Source organism: Protopterus annectens, chromosome 13.part0, assembly GCF_019279795.1.
Source record: "Protopterus annectens isolate FY-2018-M chromosome 13.part0, PAN1.0, whole genome shotgun sequence".
Taxonomy (NCBI): domain Eukaryota; kingdom Metazoa; phylum Chordata; order Ceratodontiformes; family Protopteridae; genus Protopterus; species Protopterus annectens.
In genome coordinates this window covers 346,440,845-346,457,660 of record NC_056747.1, presented here as the reverse complement: position 1 = coordinate 346,457,660, position 16,816 = coordinate 346,440,845, and the positions used below count along the sequence as shown (strand labels likewise).

The 16,816-nt window shown below is 43.2% G+C and overlaps 1 protein-coding gene across 1 annotated transcript in view; it reads right to left on the bottom strand.

The window, feature by feature from the left end:
• The window catches only part of MED12 (mediator complex subunit 12), a 4,088,267-nt gene that overhangs the window by 2,754,342 nt on the left and 1,317,109 nt on the right, over positions 1-16,816 (bottom strand). Inside the window, exon 13 of the mRNA XM_044054827.1 lies at positions 8,945-9,174. Within this exon, the coding sequence (XP_043910762.1) occupies positions 8,945-9,174 (230 nt within the window). The remainder of the gene's footprint in view (positions 1-8,944; positions 9,175-16,816) is intronic.

Genomic DNA, 16,816 nt, shown 5'->3' with positions numbered 1-16,816 from the left:
GAAGGTGTGGAATTTGGGGCAAAATCCATGATGGGCCCCGAGCCAAGTTCCTTAAGATGGGGTACCAGTGCTGGTGTGGCCAGTCTGGAGCAATCAGGATGATCTGTGGGTTTTTTTGTCTGGCTTTTATGAGTACCTTTGAAAGGAGAGGCAGTGGTGGGAAGGCATAGACTTTTAGGTTATTCCAGCTGAACAGAAGAGCATCCACTTTCCATGCTTGTTTGTGACAAGTCCTTGTGCAGAATTTTTGTAGTTGGCAATTCATAGGGGAGGCAAAAAGATCTATGTCTGGGCATCCCCATTTTTGTGTTATCATGCTGAAGATTTGTGGATTAAATTTCCATTCGTGAAGGTCCATGACATTTCTGCTTAGGTCGTCTGCCAGAGTATTTTTCTTTCCTGGCAGGAATTGTGCTTGCAGATGAACTTGGTACGTTACAGCTGCGTTCCACAAGGTCATGGCTTGCCTGCATAGGTGATAAGAATGAGTGCCCCCTTGTTTATGTACCACATTACTGTGGTGTTGTCTGTCTTTAGTAATAGTTGTCCTAGATGTAGAAGGTCCTTGAAAGCGGTTAGGGCATTTTGAACAGCCAACATCTCTTTTTGATTGATGTGAAGATGCATCCGGTCTGTGGTCCACTTGCCCTGAATGCATTTTCCTGCCATGTGTGCTCCCCAGGCATAATCCGAAGCATCTGTTGTTAGAGTTTGCCTGGCTATGGTTTGGGCAAAAGGCTGACCCTTGTTTAGGTGACATGCCTGTGCCCACCCTCGAAACTCCTGTTATAGGCAGGGAATCATTGGAATTACTGCTTCAAGACTGTGAGAATGTTGAGTCCACACACTTTTTAGGTACCACTGTAATTTCCTCATATGCAGTCTGGCATATGGTGGTAGTAGTATGCAGGATGCCATGAATCCCAGGGCCTGCAGAATTTTTCTTGAAGGGAGATGGGACGTTTTTGCCAGTAGCGAGTTAGCTGCACTTGTTTGTCTGGCGTGAGGTAAGCCATTTGGGCTGCTGTATTTAAGCTGGCACCCAGGAATGTAATCTGTTGTGAGGGCACTAGTTTTGACTTCTTTTCGTTTACTGTGTACCCTAGAGAAATTAGCAACTTTTTCACAAACGCCAGATGCTGTAGAAGAATGTTCTTTGTCTCTGCTTGAATGAGGCAGTCGTCCAGGTATGGATATATTTGAATTCCTTTTTGTCTGCAAAATGCAATTACTGGTGCCAGGCACTTTGTGAAGACCCTGGGCGCAGTAGATAAGCAAATGGCAGTGCAGAGAATTGGTAGTGCATTGTACCAGCTTTTAATCTGAGGTATCTTCTGCAATTTTGTCTGATAGGGACATGCAGGTATGCCTCTGAGGTCCAGAGTAACAAGCCAAGCCTTCTTGCCCAGCATGGGCAGAAGCTGCTGTAATGTCAACATTTTGAATTTCGGAATATCCAGGTAAGTATTCAGAAATGAAAGGTCCAGTATAGGCCTCCAGGCTTTGTCCTTTCTGGGGACCAGGAAGAGTCTTGAGTAAAATCCTTGTCCTTGTTCCTGTTGTGGTACTTTTTGTATAGCTCTCATGTCCATGAGGGCTGAAATTTGTTTTTGTGCCTCTGCCCATTGATTTTATGGCAAGTCTGGCATTCCTTTTAGCTTTGGTAATGTATGTAAGTGGAATCTGCAACCTTGAGAAACAATATTCAGAACCCATTTGTCTTGGGTGATTGTTTGCCAGTTTTGAGAAAAAAGTGCTAGTTTTCCCCCTAAGGGGGCCTCCAAAAGGGACGTGCTTGGCGTACGCAAAGGAAAGTCATTGTGACTGTTTCCTGTAAGGTTGACTTGTCCTCACCTCCTTTTGGGCTTGAGGTGCCCCACTGTCGTTGCCTGCTTGAGCCTTGGGGTTGAGATCTGCCTCTTGGGCATCTGTATCTGCCTCTCTGTGGCCTGTCTGACACTGGAAAGGACCAACTTTTTGTTGGACAATTTCTGCTAAACCGAGGTGGCTGTACCTGTAAGAAATCCTTGACTGTTTGCATAGATTTAGCTTTATCCTCCATTTTCTTTAACACCACTCCTGCCTTAACACCAAACAAGGTATCATGTTGTAAAGGAGCATCCAATAACTGTGCCTTAACATGATCAGGTAAACTCTGTTCTTTTAACCAAGCATGTCTTCGAATAACAGAACCTGTAACTGCGGCTCTACAAGAGGCCTCTAAAAAATCAAAACCACATTGCAGAGTACGTTTTCCCACCTGTTCAACTGCATGCAATAAATCCTGCATTTCTTTGCAATCAGGAGCTTCTGAGCTAGCAAGCATTTTCTGTTTTAACTGAGCCATTAACTATTTTTGGTACTTAAGCATGTGAAACTGGCAATTTAAAGCTCTTACTGCTAAAGTTGCAGACTTGTAGACTTTCTTCCCCCATCTATCCAAAGTTCTGGAATCTCTGTCAGAGGGTACTGAATTTTTTGCAATGGAAGCCTTAACCCCTTTTGGACCCTAGGAAATAGTTTCTGGATCAGCAGAAAGGTTTTTGTAAAGAAACTTGAGAGAGTCAGGGACTCTATAATACTATCTGGCGTGGCTGGAGCAGGGGGCAGAGAGTCAGGAGATAAGCTGGATTCAGAGAACACATCATCCACAATGTCTAGCACAGGCGGAATAGCCAGGGGCCTGTGCTGAGGCAATAAGAGGAAATCCCTGAGCCTTTTCTTGGATTCTGAGTAATCCTGACTTTCCCAATGGAAATGTTCCCTCATGGTATGTACAGTTTCCCCAAAAGAATAATCCTCAGGAGGAGAGGCTGAAGGGATAGATTCCTCAGCATCAGAGTCCTCATAGGGGGGTAAAGAGTATCCCTGGTCTGAAGAGGAATCAGAGGAAATGGAAACCTGATCAGAGGAGACGGTCTGTATCCTGCCTAGGCCTTTTCTCAGGAGGGGGATGGGAACCCCTGATTAGAGTAATGAGGTCTTCAGCCATTTTAAGCATCTGTTTCTTAGGCATGGGAGGACTGTCCAGGAGAATGCTGTACTTGTTTCTTTGTCTTTAATAGTACCTTTGTCTTGGCTGTTTTAATGGTAATTTGTAAAGGTCTGAAAACACCCTCAGAAGCCGGCGCCTGCTCAGCGGCTCCGGACCCACCTGAGGGATTAGTTTCCGTAGGCCCAATACCCTGAGTTTCCAGAGGCCTAGATGTCTCCACGTGGGAGTCGGAAGCGGCCTGTGGCTCCAAGGTAGCGGGTGTCAGGGGCTGCGAAAGTGCTTCACTGAGAACCATTGACTGGCCTAGAAGAGGTTTCGTCATCGGTTTTGGACCTCGGATGCCTGTCTTTATCCTTGTCTTTGCGGTACTGAGGTCGTCGGCTGATCCGATGGCATGGTATAATTGAACCTTCGGCCAAAGTGGTGTAAAGCAAAATCAAAACTTTTTTTATAGTGCGTTTGTTGAATCTAGCACAAAACCGACAACTAGTGACGTCATGATCAGGGCCTAGGCATGGAATACAGTAAGAGTGGAAGTCCTTATGAGGTATTTGCTTCCAACAAGAAATACAATTATTAACTTTTTCTGACATCGGTCTGAAGCAAGAAAAAGGTTTCCCCAATGGGGTACTTAGCTTCATTGAAGACTTCGGATTTGAAATTCGACTTCAAAAATCTCAGGAGTCGGCCGACAGGCATTTGCGAACTGCTTCTGCTTCGGGCACCGCGCGGCAAGAAAGACTGAAGAAAATGGCATCAGATGCATATTATATACCCCTGGCGCACTAACGTCAGGGAAGAAGCGACAGCAACCGACGCCAGACCAAGACTTTGGAACTCTGGCAGACTGCAGGACCGCCTGACGGCAGGATAACCCAAGTGTGATGACTGCAGCAGTGTAACACAATGAACATCAGTACGACGCTCCTAAAAATTACACAGTTAACTCGTAAAAGTAAAGTTCCCTTAGGTCTTGCAGGCAAAGTACAAAGAAATGCAGTTCAAGTGCGAGTGTCAATGTGTGTGCACTGACAAGTATATGGACAGCACTGGATAACTATAAAGAAACACACATACATGTAAAGGTTCATTACAATATGCAAGGACGGCACAGTGATGCATCACTAGCGTTGTTGCCCCACACCAAGAGATTCTCGGCTGGGGTGCCTTCTGTGTGGAATCTGCATGTCCTCCCAGTATTCATGTGGGTTTCCTCCAGGTGCTCCGGTTTCCTCCCACATTACAAGACATGTGCCTGGAGTGTTTCTCCCTGGGTGCACGCGTGCGTGTATATATATATATATATATATATATATATATATATATGGGTACATGTCAGTACATCGACAAGTTAGAAGATAGACATCCACTTCACCGACATGAAATAATCGACACCGCAAATCATGGACATTTAACAGGTAAGAAGTTTAAATTTCACTAATCATGCCTACCATGTTTTAGTAAGTGTGGCAGTGTTATGCATGTGTGGTAGGCATGATTAGCGAAATTTAAACTTCTTACCTGTTAAATGTCCGTGATTTGCGGTGTTGATTTCATGTGTCGGTGAAGTGGATGTCGATCTTCTAACTTGTCGATGCACTGACATGTACCCATATATATATATATATATATATGTTCACATAATAAACTGTTGAAGTCGACAAAACAGTTAGTGGACAGTTGTGTCAGATCTCTCCAGTACTGAGAATTGGGGAAATGCTCTTACCCTGATATTGTGCAATCTCTGAGTTAAAATTTATATTTAGTGGGGGGGCAGAGGGCAATGCCCCCTGCAAAATGTATTGCTTAGAGTTGCACTGCATGTTCAGAGGTTCCTTTTCACAGCATGCACAGCTGGGTGTCAATATCACTTGTTTTCAGTTTTGTGTCGATGTAAGAGACTGACATTTGTGCATTTCGACCTATACTAGTATAGGTATTAATATCTGGATGACTGCACAAACAGAAGAACATACTGAAAAAATATCTGGATACTCAAGCCCCATAAATGTGGGCTCTATGGTGAATATACAAGTGCAGATGATGTATCTGAATAATGTTTTTACACTAACAGATGTCTTCTCGTTTCTAAAACTAGGAAGTTTTTTTCAGGTAAAATCCATTAAGAGTAATTCACTATAAACAAGACCCACAAAAGTAGGCAGGAGCAGTTAGTTACTGCCCACTAAGTTAAAACTCAGAATTTTATGGTAGAGTGATTTTTTTTTTTACACTACATGAAGCTGAATCAAGACTTGAGACCTGTAAAATTGGTCTGATTAACTGATTTTTCAATGGGTCTGAAGCTTATGCAAAAGTACTTTTCATGCTGCGGTGGTGGTGCTGCGGTAGCGTTGTCGCCTCACAGTAAGATGTTGTCCTGTTCGATTCTCAGCAAAAGCGTTTTCTGTGTGGAGACATGCGTGAATGGGCGTACCTTCGTTGAAGGTTGTGCGTCAGGGCTGGCAACTCGGTACGTAGAAATCTACTCCAATCATTAGCGGACCAGAGTTCTGCTGTGGCGACCCCTAATCAGGAAAAGCTGAAAGATACAACAAAAAGTAAATTATTTGAACTAACTACATAAGACCGGTGTAATGAAACATTGGCTAACATGAATTAAGCAGAAAATAAATTGCACTGTGACGGGGAATCTCATGCGTTTTTTTTTTTTTTTCCATCTCCAATATTTTCTGTTTAACTGAAATGGAAATAGTTAAGACTTCTGATTTTTAAGATAGGAAAAGTGGTCTTGACAGCCAAGGGCTCATATGTAAATGAAGGTTAGTGGAATCCCACCAACAGGATCCCTCCAAATGATAACCTGTGTCAGCCAACCACGTGACCTCTGGCCTCCCTCCCCTAACTACCCCAACTATCTAAATATCTTTAAAGGCGAACTCACTTTAACTTGCATTAAAACTCTTAACTTTTGAATGCCTATATAAACGTCCATATGTCATGCAATAAAGATTTTTGAAGAAAACAACCTTTCTTCACCTGTTTTTTATTTTTTTCTTCTAGGGTCGACATTTCGAACGTCGATCATATGGTCTCAGCCATATGAATGTTGAATATATATATATATATATATATATATATATATATATATATATATATATATATATACACATATATACATATATACATATATACACACATATACACACCTACACAGACACAATCATACGTATTCATACACACATGTATATGTGACAGAGAAAAAACAGACTTGTAAACTAAACATAGACGCCACAAAATTACTCCAGCACTAAGCAATATTATTTTGTGTAAAACTCTGAAAAAAATGCATAGAGAAAGAAATCTTTGAATGCAAAAAATCACGAACAAAACCAACGTTCTCCATCACTTCTAATTAAAAAAGCAAAGGATGAATGACTACATTTTTTGAAGGATAAAAAATTAAGATGGTCATATGTGAGGGGATGAAATAAAGATTTCATAGTTTATGGCAAATTTAACCTCCCCCTTAGTAATAAGACAGCAAGAGATAGTAATGATAGTTATTTTCCCTTGTGGAAAATGTTCAGCATGCCAACATGCTGTTAATTCTTCACTAGTTAATGGAAAAAAGTTTGAGACACAAGGTTGCTTCAACTGCAATAGTGAGGGTGTGATTTATGCATTAAAATACCCCTGTGATAAATATTACATAGGACAAACTAAAATAAGTTTCTCAAAAAGGTAAAAAGAACATTTAAGAGATGTGAAAAAGAAAAGTGAAGCAAGTCCAGTACCTTTGCATTTTCAGCAGGTACACAATAGTGATGCTGCTGGCTTACAAGCTAGTCCTGCAACAGATATATAAAGACAGTATGATGATTAATGATAAGAAACAGTTAAGGAAGAAATAATCTGTTTTTATTTTAAAATGTAATACATTAATTCCAGATGGAATTAATAGAAAATGTAATCGGAAGTGTTTTTTATGAAGCTTTTTTTTTTAAAAAAGGAGAAATGTTTTTAATTAAAATGCATGAAGTGTTAAAGTGTTAATGAGACAATGATGTATAAATAGGGAGAGGGTGTTGGGACACGGTATACTCAAAGGTTTACAGCCAAGGCGCTAGAAGGAAAGAGTGTTGGTGCAATTTGTGATTTTCTTTTATTAAAAGTGATAGAGAATGTTGGCCTTGTTCATGGTTCTTTTTAGATTTACCTGCAACAGTGGTTAACAAAATCTTTGAATGCAGTTGTAATTGGGTTCAAAGGCAAGTACTAGGTTAGCTGCCCTCATAGGCCATTTCAAGTCAAGCTCATTTCCCATTTGTTGCTTGAGTTATCCCCATTTGGTGTTAAGACTTTACCTATCCAATGGTTGATAATTATATATTACCCCAAATGAGTAACTTTAATCTTACCACAGATAGTATGAGGGGACCCGTGCATGGGATAAAGTATTAAGGAGCTGCCTCTGTCCATTAATGTAGTACAGGGGACAGTCCTAGTGTAAATTTTCTTTCCCATCCACAGATCCAAGTTGTACTTGAATATGGACAAGGATGAGTTTTATTTTATATGGATGGAGTCAGTCTCTTCTAGAGCAGCGGTATCCTCTGCCAAGTATTATCTGTTCCTCCAAACCATTCTGTTCATATTGCAGAAGTGGTTTAAGATCCCAAGCCAGAGTATTTTGGATGCAGAATGCCTAGTATGCAAGACACAAGTATTACAAGTCAATGATCACCTCTTAAGTCTGTATTATACACAGTATAGTGACAGAGATTTAAGTCGGTGCCAAATAATTCTATTTGTGAACCAGGTAGGCCCAGTGGAAACAGAGTCCCATTTTAGGAGTGACCTAGGAACAATATCTGGTTAAGTGACTTGCTCAAGGTCACACAACCAGACAAATGAGGGCTGAGAGAATCAAACCCTATACCACATGAACTACAGCTCACAACCTTAACCTTTGTGATCACTGCTATGCACTGACATAGTTAAGAAAAATGAAAGTAAAACTATTAATTCAAATTTATAATAAGTATTTTTAACCTCAGAGAAGAATTTTAATCTTCAAACGGTCAGCAAATTTCTTTAACAATATGAAACAGGAGCTCCATCATTACTGCACTTAGCACAAAATAAATGGGGGGGAGGTTAAGCTAATTAAATGACATCTCCAATTCAGAGTAGGTCCTGTGTGTATTACTGCTGCAGGGAAAAAAAAAAAAAACTAGAACCAGCATTGCCCTTGCAAGCCAGAACAATTACCTGGTCAAATAAAGATTCCAAGGACAATAATGACTAATAATTATCTAGGCATTCTGGAAGGTAAAAAAAAAGTTGCTTACAGAAAGAGCGAGACTGGGGGCATTGAATGTAAACAGTAAGGCATCTGCTTCACAATGCTTCAGATTTAAGAAATGCCATTTCTACAGTCTATCAAAAATACTGCTAAATAGTGGCACATGAATTTAGCAAAACCACTCAATAAGTCAATTTCCATAAAAGTTATCAGTGCATCTTTAAGAATTTTCTGCCAAAACCACATCTTTCCATGAAATTCAGTAAATTACAAAAGGGACCATAAAAGACTAGCAAAACACTTAAGCACAGCCAAGGGAAACTTGTTTTGAGACGCTCAGTAAAGGAAAATGTATTAAAAACATTTAAATAATGCTGATATATATATATAAAAATGTATGCTTAACGACTGAAAAGATGTGAAAACTAACACCAATCTTTCTGGATCACTAACTGTCCTTGTATCTGACAAAAAGGCCTTACAAGTCAATGAATGCAGTAAAAAAAAAAAAAAAAAGGCCTCCATCCTCACATAGTAAAAATTCAAACAACAAAGAAATCTACAGAACAATATTACAATACAACACTGATGGCAAAATGAGAGATATAAGTGGACCATTGCTCAAATGCCTAGAAGGTGAATTCCTGATGACTATCAGAAAAATGAGCTAGTCATCATACCTCCATCTTGATACTGCTGTTTCCTTCGATCTCTTTACGATCTTGCTCTTCCACAGTATCATCAAAGGGGGAGCGGGCTCGGGGAATATGAGAGTCTGAAGCCAGATCTCCACGTGAGATTAGAGTGCACATATAGATGTTGTGAGAAAATACATCATGACGAATCAACTCGCAGAAAAGTAGCACAAGGTTAAAAAATTCCACTTTTTCACTTTCATTTGAAGGATCAGCTGTGGAAAGAGAAGACAAAATCACAAACCGTTTCAGACAAGACTATTCTGTAATGTAACACAAAATTAAATGATTTAAGGTGTCAAAATAAGAAGTTATGTACCTACCATAATGTTCCATGTTAGTTGTCTTCTCTCGCCTTCTTTCTTGCTGGATGGGTTCTGAGCAGATCCTCGGCTCCGACTCGGCACTTACTAAGCTCGAGAGCTAATTTTACCAGCTCGAGGCAACCCTATATCCCATGATGCAAGGCGGAGACTACCCAGATCTCATTTGGTAGCTAAGGAAATTATGAAATATATTCTTCCAACTGGAGAGGAGGAAAAAAAAGTAACAATACTAAAAATGACAATCATAATCATCATAATCCTCTGAAAGGGATAAACCTAATCTAGTGACACTAGAAGCTGATTAGCTAGAAAAAAGGATAAAACCTCTTAAGAGAAGAGGCATAATCTTCCCGGTCTGACCAGGCTAGGGGGATGGAGGGCGGGACGCAACAAAGAAGGCGAGAGAAGACAACTAACATGGAACGTTATGGTAGATACATAACTTCTTAATGTTAAGTTGTCAATCTCGCCTTCATTCTTGCTGGATGGGACCGCATCCCTAGCACCTCTATCCTGGGTGGCTCAATGGAACAGACTCTTGAGAACAGTGGAACCAAAATTCGCTCTGTCTCTGGAGGCCAAGTCTAATTTGTAATGTGAAACAAAGGTATGAGGAGAGGCCCATGTGGCTGCTGCGCAAATAGTGTCTATTAGAAGTCTAGCCTGAAAAGCTGTAGATGTAGCTAGAGCTCTGGTAGAATGGGCTTTTGGCCTAGAAATCAACTCTTTGCCTCTGAGCTGATAAATGTAAGTAATCACAGAAGACAGCCATCTAGATAAATTCACCTTGGAGACTGGAAGGCCTTTCCTGTTCTCTGCATAGGATAGAAACAGTTGATCAGATTTCCTAAAATGTTTAGTTTTGTCCAGATAATACCTGAGTTGGCGGTGAACATCAAGACAATGTAGTTTTTGTTCCGCTCTATCAGAATAATTTGGGAAAAAAACTGGAAGATCAATGGATTGATTTAAGTTCGTCTGCGATGCCACTTTGGGTAAGAAAGACGGATTAGTCCTTAGAGATGCCCTGTCTTTGTGGAAGATTAAGTAGGGAGGATGAATGCAGAGAGCATGAAGCTCAGATACTCTCCTGGCAGAAGTAATGGCGACTAGAAAGAGTGTTTTCCAAGAAAGAAATTTCAATGAACAGGCAGCCGCAGGTTCGAAAGGGGGAAGAATCAAGGATGTTAAAATTAAATTTAGATCCCACTGTGGTGGGGGGTCTCTAAACCGAGGCTTAAGTAAAAAGATACCTCTAAGGAATGCCTTGCAAAGTTTATGTGACATAATGTTGTGATCCAAAAAGCCTATATGAAAATTCGAAATGGCTGCCAGCTGAACTTTTACTGTGGAGGAAGAAGATCCTGAATGAAAAATCTCAGCTAGGAAGTCCAAGACCGAATGAATCGGAGCAGTATAGGGATCTATATTCCTAGCTTTTGCCCAGAAGGAGAAACGTTGCCATTTACTAGTGTAAATCCTTCTGGTGGAAGATTTAAGGGAAGCTACTATGATATCCCGAACGGGATTAGAAATCACAGGAAGCCTGGCTAAGGATGGAAGTGGAGCAACCAAGCAGTGAGGTTGAGAGAAGGTATGGATTGGTGCAGCTGCCCCGACTGGTGGGTCAGAAGATCTGGAACCGGGTCCAGATGCCATGGCTGTACCAAGAGAACGATGTAGGAACGGAAACCATATCTGTCGAGGCCAGTAAGGGGCAATGAGAATCAACTTGGCTCTCAAGGCGGTTGCTTTCTGAATTACATGAGGTATCAGAGGAAAGGGGGGAAAGGCATAAAGAAGTCTCCGGGGCCAATCTTGGGTTAGAGCGTCTCTGGGGGGATGGTCTGGAAGGAGGAAGAGAGAGAAGAAGTCTGGGCATTTGCTGTTTTGAGGTGTAGCAAAAAAGGTCGCAGCAAGGAAGGCCCCACTCCTGAAAAATCTCTTCAGTCACTAATTGTTTGAGAGACCACTCGTGAGGCATGAGAATAGCTCTGCTCAACCTGTCCACTATGATGTTGGATTTCCCGGGGATATGCGTTGCTATCAGAAACCGCTGAGAAGAGATTGCCCACTGCCAAAGTCTGAGAGCCTCTCGACACAGTGGATAGGACTTGGTACCGCCTTGTTTGTTGATATACCACACTACGTACATATTGTCTGTTTGGACTGCAATAGTTCCCAGGGGAAGAGAGTCGTTGAGGGCTTGCAATGTTAAAAGCACTGCTCTCATCTCTAGGACATTTATGTGCAGGTGGTATTCAAAAGGTTGCCAAGTGCCATGGACCATCCTGCCCTGATAATGCCCCCCCCCACCTGATCAGGGAGGCGTCCGATGTAACCATGGCGACCAGGGCAGGAGGAATAAAGGGTCTGCCCTGATGGACTTGAGGGGACGATAACCACCAGGTCAGATGCCTTTTGCAAGTTGGAGTTATTATGATCCTGTGACGCATGGGAAGTTGTTGAAAGGACCATTGGGCGAATAGCATCCATTGTAGAAGACGCATGTAAAAGCGGGCGAAGGGAAGAAGTGTTACGGCAGCCACCATAAGACCTAATACTTTCAGAGCAAATCTGGCCTGAATTTTGTTGCTGAGAAGAATCACCTGGACGTGACTTTGAATGTCCAAGATCCTTTGGTCTGTTAACTGTGCTGAAAGTTGTACGGTGTCCAATTTTGCGCCTATAAAAGTAATAGATTGACAAGGCGACAAGGCAGATTTTTCGAAATTTATAGAAATCCCTAGCCCTCTGCAAATGTGAATGGTGTAATCTCTGGCTTGGAGAAGTTGATGCCTGGTGGTGGCAGTGAGGAGCTAGTCATCTAGATATGGAAACACCTGGAATCCTTGACGTCTCAGGTGAGCCGTAACTGCTGCCATACATTTGAACACTCTGGGGGCTGTAATGAGTCCAAAAGGCAGGGCCCTGAATTGGAAGTGACTGGTCCCCAGCCGAAAGCGGAGATACCTTCTGGAGCGCCTGTGAATTTTTATGTGATAGTACGCATCCTGAAGATCTACCGAGCACATCCAATTGTCCTTGCCTAGAAAGGGTAGAATGGACTGAAGCGTGACCATCCGGAATCTTGTTTTCTTTACAAACTTGTTTAGTTTGCTGACATCTAATATTGGTCTCCAGTCCCCTGTCTTTTTTGGTACTAAAAAGAACCTTGAGTAGATTCCGGATCCTATTTGGTCTGCTGGGACTGGTTGGATGGCTCTTTTTGCTAGCAGTTTTGATATCTCTAGTACTGCTAGTTCCCTTAGACCGGGTGGAACGTCTGGAAGGGTTCCCTTTTGCTGAATTGGGGTTTGAATAAAGAGAATTTTGTAACCCTCGGATATAATCGACTGTACCCATTTGTCTTGAGAAAGGGAAAGCCAGGCTATTGGGTACAGCGATAATCTTCCCCCGACTGCCTCCGAAAGTGGACAATCGGGCAACATCTCAGGGATGCTGGAAGGGTTTGTCAGAAAGAGGCTCTCTGCTACCCTGATTCTGCGGACCCCCTCTGCCCCTAGGGCGGCGTCTGTTGTTGTTGCCCCCTCTGCCTCTGGGGGTAAACTGACCTAGTGTGTCAGGCGTGACTCCTTGAGATTTGCGGAACCACATTTTCCCTCCCTTCTGACCTTTTGGGTAAGGTCTTGAAGGGGTGGAGAAACGGACTCCTACGGCAGAAAGAGTCTTGCCATCTTGTTCGCATCTAGTCAAGGTGTCTTTCACTTGAGGTCCGAACAAGGTCGAACCATCAAAAGGGGAGTTTGTGAAGGACGCCTTGAAGGGGTCTGCAAAATTACAAAGCCGCATCCAGGATTGACGCCTTAAAGCCACTCCTGTGCCTGCGGCCCTACTCGCTCCATCGGCTGCATAAGAAATGAGCTGCATGGAGGAGTTAACAATGGAGTTTAGGATTCCTAGTTGTGAGATAATCTTATCCTGAGACCCAGCAGCTGACGGATCCTGTAAAACTTCTCCCAACTCTTTAAGAAAATCTCTTTGAAGGCGGGTGAAGTGACACAAGTAGTTCAGCGATCGCATGGCAAAGGTCGCTGAAGAAAAAATTCAGCTTGCCGTACCTGTCCATAGTCCTAGAATCCTTGTTAGGAGGATGGACAGGTACTGAAGGATCAGCTAGTTCCTTTTTGGTGGCTGCAGCCACCACCATGGCATCAACCGGGACACCTTTTGTCAAATATTGCCTATCAGGTGGGGCCGTAATGAATTTAGAAGGCCTCCGAGGAATAGGTTCCACCGAATCAGAGGCCATCCACGCCTTCTGAGCCACCACATCGATAAGAGGGTCGAAAGGCGGAGACACCCAGGAGGTGGAGGGTCGAGATCCGAACGCCTCCAGGTATACTGACTCGTCCTCGGAAGGATTAAGGGAGGGCCAGTTCCCCCTCTGCTTAAGGAGTTCAATATTTTGGTTATATTTTTTCTGAACGGAGTCTTTGTCTTGTTGCTGCAGTTCTATATATATATATATATATATATATATATATATATATATATATATATATATATATATGAGTTCAAGGATGTCTGAGAAAGAGACATCCTCAGAGGAGGACCTTGGAGATCCCTCCGACTCATCCAAGTCAGTATCAGATGTAATAGACTCGGGGGGAGTCTAGATGTTTCCTCTTACATGTCCTCTTACGCGGAGGTTCACCTGACTGATCAGGAGAAGCCTCGGAAGAGGAAGATATTCCCAATGGGGAAACCTGAGGCATTGGATCTCTGGGTCCGGGAGCAAGAGTGGGAAGAGACGTCAGCAGGCACTGTAGTGGGAGGAGCTGATGGAAATGACTGCTGACTATGCCCAGGGGCTAGTATACTCCTCATCACCTCGAAGGCTCCCCCGTCAGAGAAGCCAGAAGGTTCCCGCTCTGAAGAGAAAGGAACTCCAGGCCTCACCGAGAGGGAAGGCTCAGAGGCAGATGTTGGGGCTGAGCTCACCAACGCCGAAGCCCCGAGAGGGAGAACGAGGTCGGACAAGGGTCCGATGGCACTTGCCCCCTCGGAGCCGGAGAGAGACCAGACACCCGGATCCCTCCAATGAAGGCCTCAAGGAGGAAATCGGAGCGGAGGACGATGGAGCCGAAAGGGGGGTGGTATCGGTTCTGAAGCTACAACAGTCACGGCTCCGAGGAGCTCCAGCTCAGAGCTGTGTAAGAGAGTCGAAGGAGGAATGTTAGGTGGATGTGAGATAGCTACCGTCTGTTGAGACGGGCCATGGAGCATTTGGGCCAATGCCTGAGACTTTAATAGTCTACTCACCACTCTCTCGAGGTCGTGATCAGACAGCCTGGACGACCGAGAACGGCTCCGATGGCTCCGCTCCGAGAGCAGGGGTGCTCTGAGCCGAACGTATCGATTCCAATGAGGGGGATCGTGATCTCTTTTTAGAGATAGGTGGAGCCGAGGGAGCAGAGGATACATCGGCTCCAGCCGGAGCCGACATTGAGTGCCTAGATCTGGCAGTATCGGCGCCGGATGGAGCAGATACTGTGACTTCTAAAAGGGAAGGATCGGCTCCGGCCGGAGCCGATCTCGACACTGAAGAAGAAGAACCAGTAGCGGATGGCTTGGGACTTGAAGCCGAAGGCTTGACTGGTTTCGAGGGCCTCCCCGGAGCCGACTTAGTCAGGGAGCTCTCAGGCTTTAATAAGCCCCTCAATATTAATTTACTTCTGCGCTCCTGCAGGACTCTTGGGCTGCAGGCATGACAGATAGCACAAGAGTCATGCAGGTGCAGAGGTCCCAGGCAGTAAACACAAGAAGTGTGACCATCAGTCACAGAGACATCTTCTGACAGCACGAGTCACACTTCTTGAAGCCTGAGACCTTTGTGTCCTTCGACATAGCTGTGTCGAGGAAACACAAGAAACAAGGAAACAGACACACACACAAATAACACCCAATCCAATAAACTAAAACTAAACAGGGATACAACACACTCAAACACACACAGAATCCCTGACAGGAAAAATTAGGAAAGGGGAAGGTCTAAGCCTAACCTAGGAAAGGGGATAAATAACCCGAAAAAAAGGGAACACTAACGGGAATAGGGTTAAACATTAAGGATTCACAAAACAACTAAGGTTATAAATTTAAAAGGGATGAGACAAAGTCTTAATTTGAAGAAAACTTACCTAGAGCTGGTAAAAGAGGCACCTCGTAAGCGAAGCGGCAAACGAGATCTGGGTAGTCTCCGCCTTGCATCATGGGATATAGGGTTGCCTCGAGCTGGTAAAATTAGCTCTCGAGCTTAGTAAGTGCCGAGTCGGAGCCGAGGATCGGCTCCGAACCCATCCGGCAAGAATGAAGGCGAGATTGACTACTTAACATCTGACTTTATGCCATAACCCATGACAATCACTTCCTACCAAGGTTTCATAATTTCATCTTTAATGGAATCCTCCCAAATCATTGTATCAAAGATCACAATCCCATCTACTTTATCAGTACTTCAACAAAAGTAATTTAAGCCAATACCATTAAAACTACAAGTGAAGTAGCAGCACTAAAATCCACTTTCACTTAAAACACAAAATCAAACACTGGCTTTTGCAGGCAGGCAAATGAAATGACATGATCACATACCGTAAAACACTTTTAAAATCTTGACTAATTATTTAGGATAGGACAAAGTTATTACCTTTAGAAGATTCAGCATAATATAAACTCAGGATTAACATGTTAGAGGACCATAACAGAAGAAAATAAATTATGTATGAAAAGGATATTAAACCTGTGATATGCAACTGGTATTTCTGAAGGTGACTGTATTTAGGTTAGACTTCGCAGGAAAGGTAATCATAAAAGATGACACTGGTATACTCCACTGCGCAAAGTTAAAAAATGTGCTGCAGAGCTAGCAGCAAGCAATAAAACTACCGTTAATAAAGGGTGAGGGAAATGTAAATATGTGTTGCCCCAGAACATTCCTGACAAGCAAAGAAAATCAGGGATTGCCCAGTCTGTGCTGTGCATGTTTCTGTTCAAATTTGTTGAATCTTGGGACTGTTTAACTTCCACCTACCCTTAAATATGAAGGGTTTTGCTTTACTGCCTTTTTCAATTTGGGATAATGCAACACTGCTCTTTTTTGGGGTGGTTCGTTCTCCCTTCTGCATCATCCTATATCTCTTTACCCAGTGCCCTACGTCCATTGTTGGGTCTACCAGTCACCTCCTACTCCCCAGGCTTCATTAATTAGAGCTTGGGCCAGCACAGAACTTGTTGATTCTGTCTGTCAACATCCACTTTTTTCCCCCTTTTCCTTTTATGAGCAACCCCCCCCAAACCCATGCAGGTCCTGTGACAAAGTTCAGGGAGAGCATGGAATGGGGGCACTTTGTAGTTTGCCTACTCTGTCTCCCTGACAGCTAAGCCATGTCCCCACCCTATTTCCCATTTGTACACACCCCCTGACACATAAATCCACAGCAAGGGTTTGCCACCTGAAGCGCCTACAGGACACCCCTGCCCCAAGACTATAATGCCCATCCCTCCCTACCAC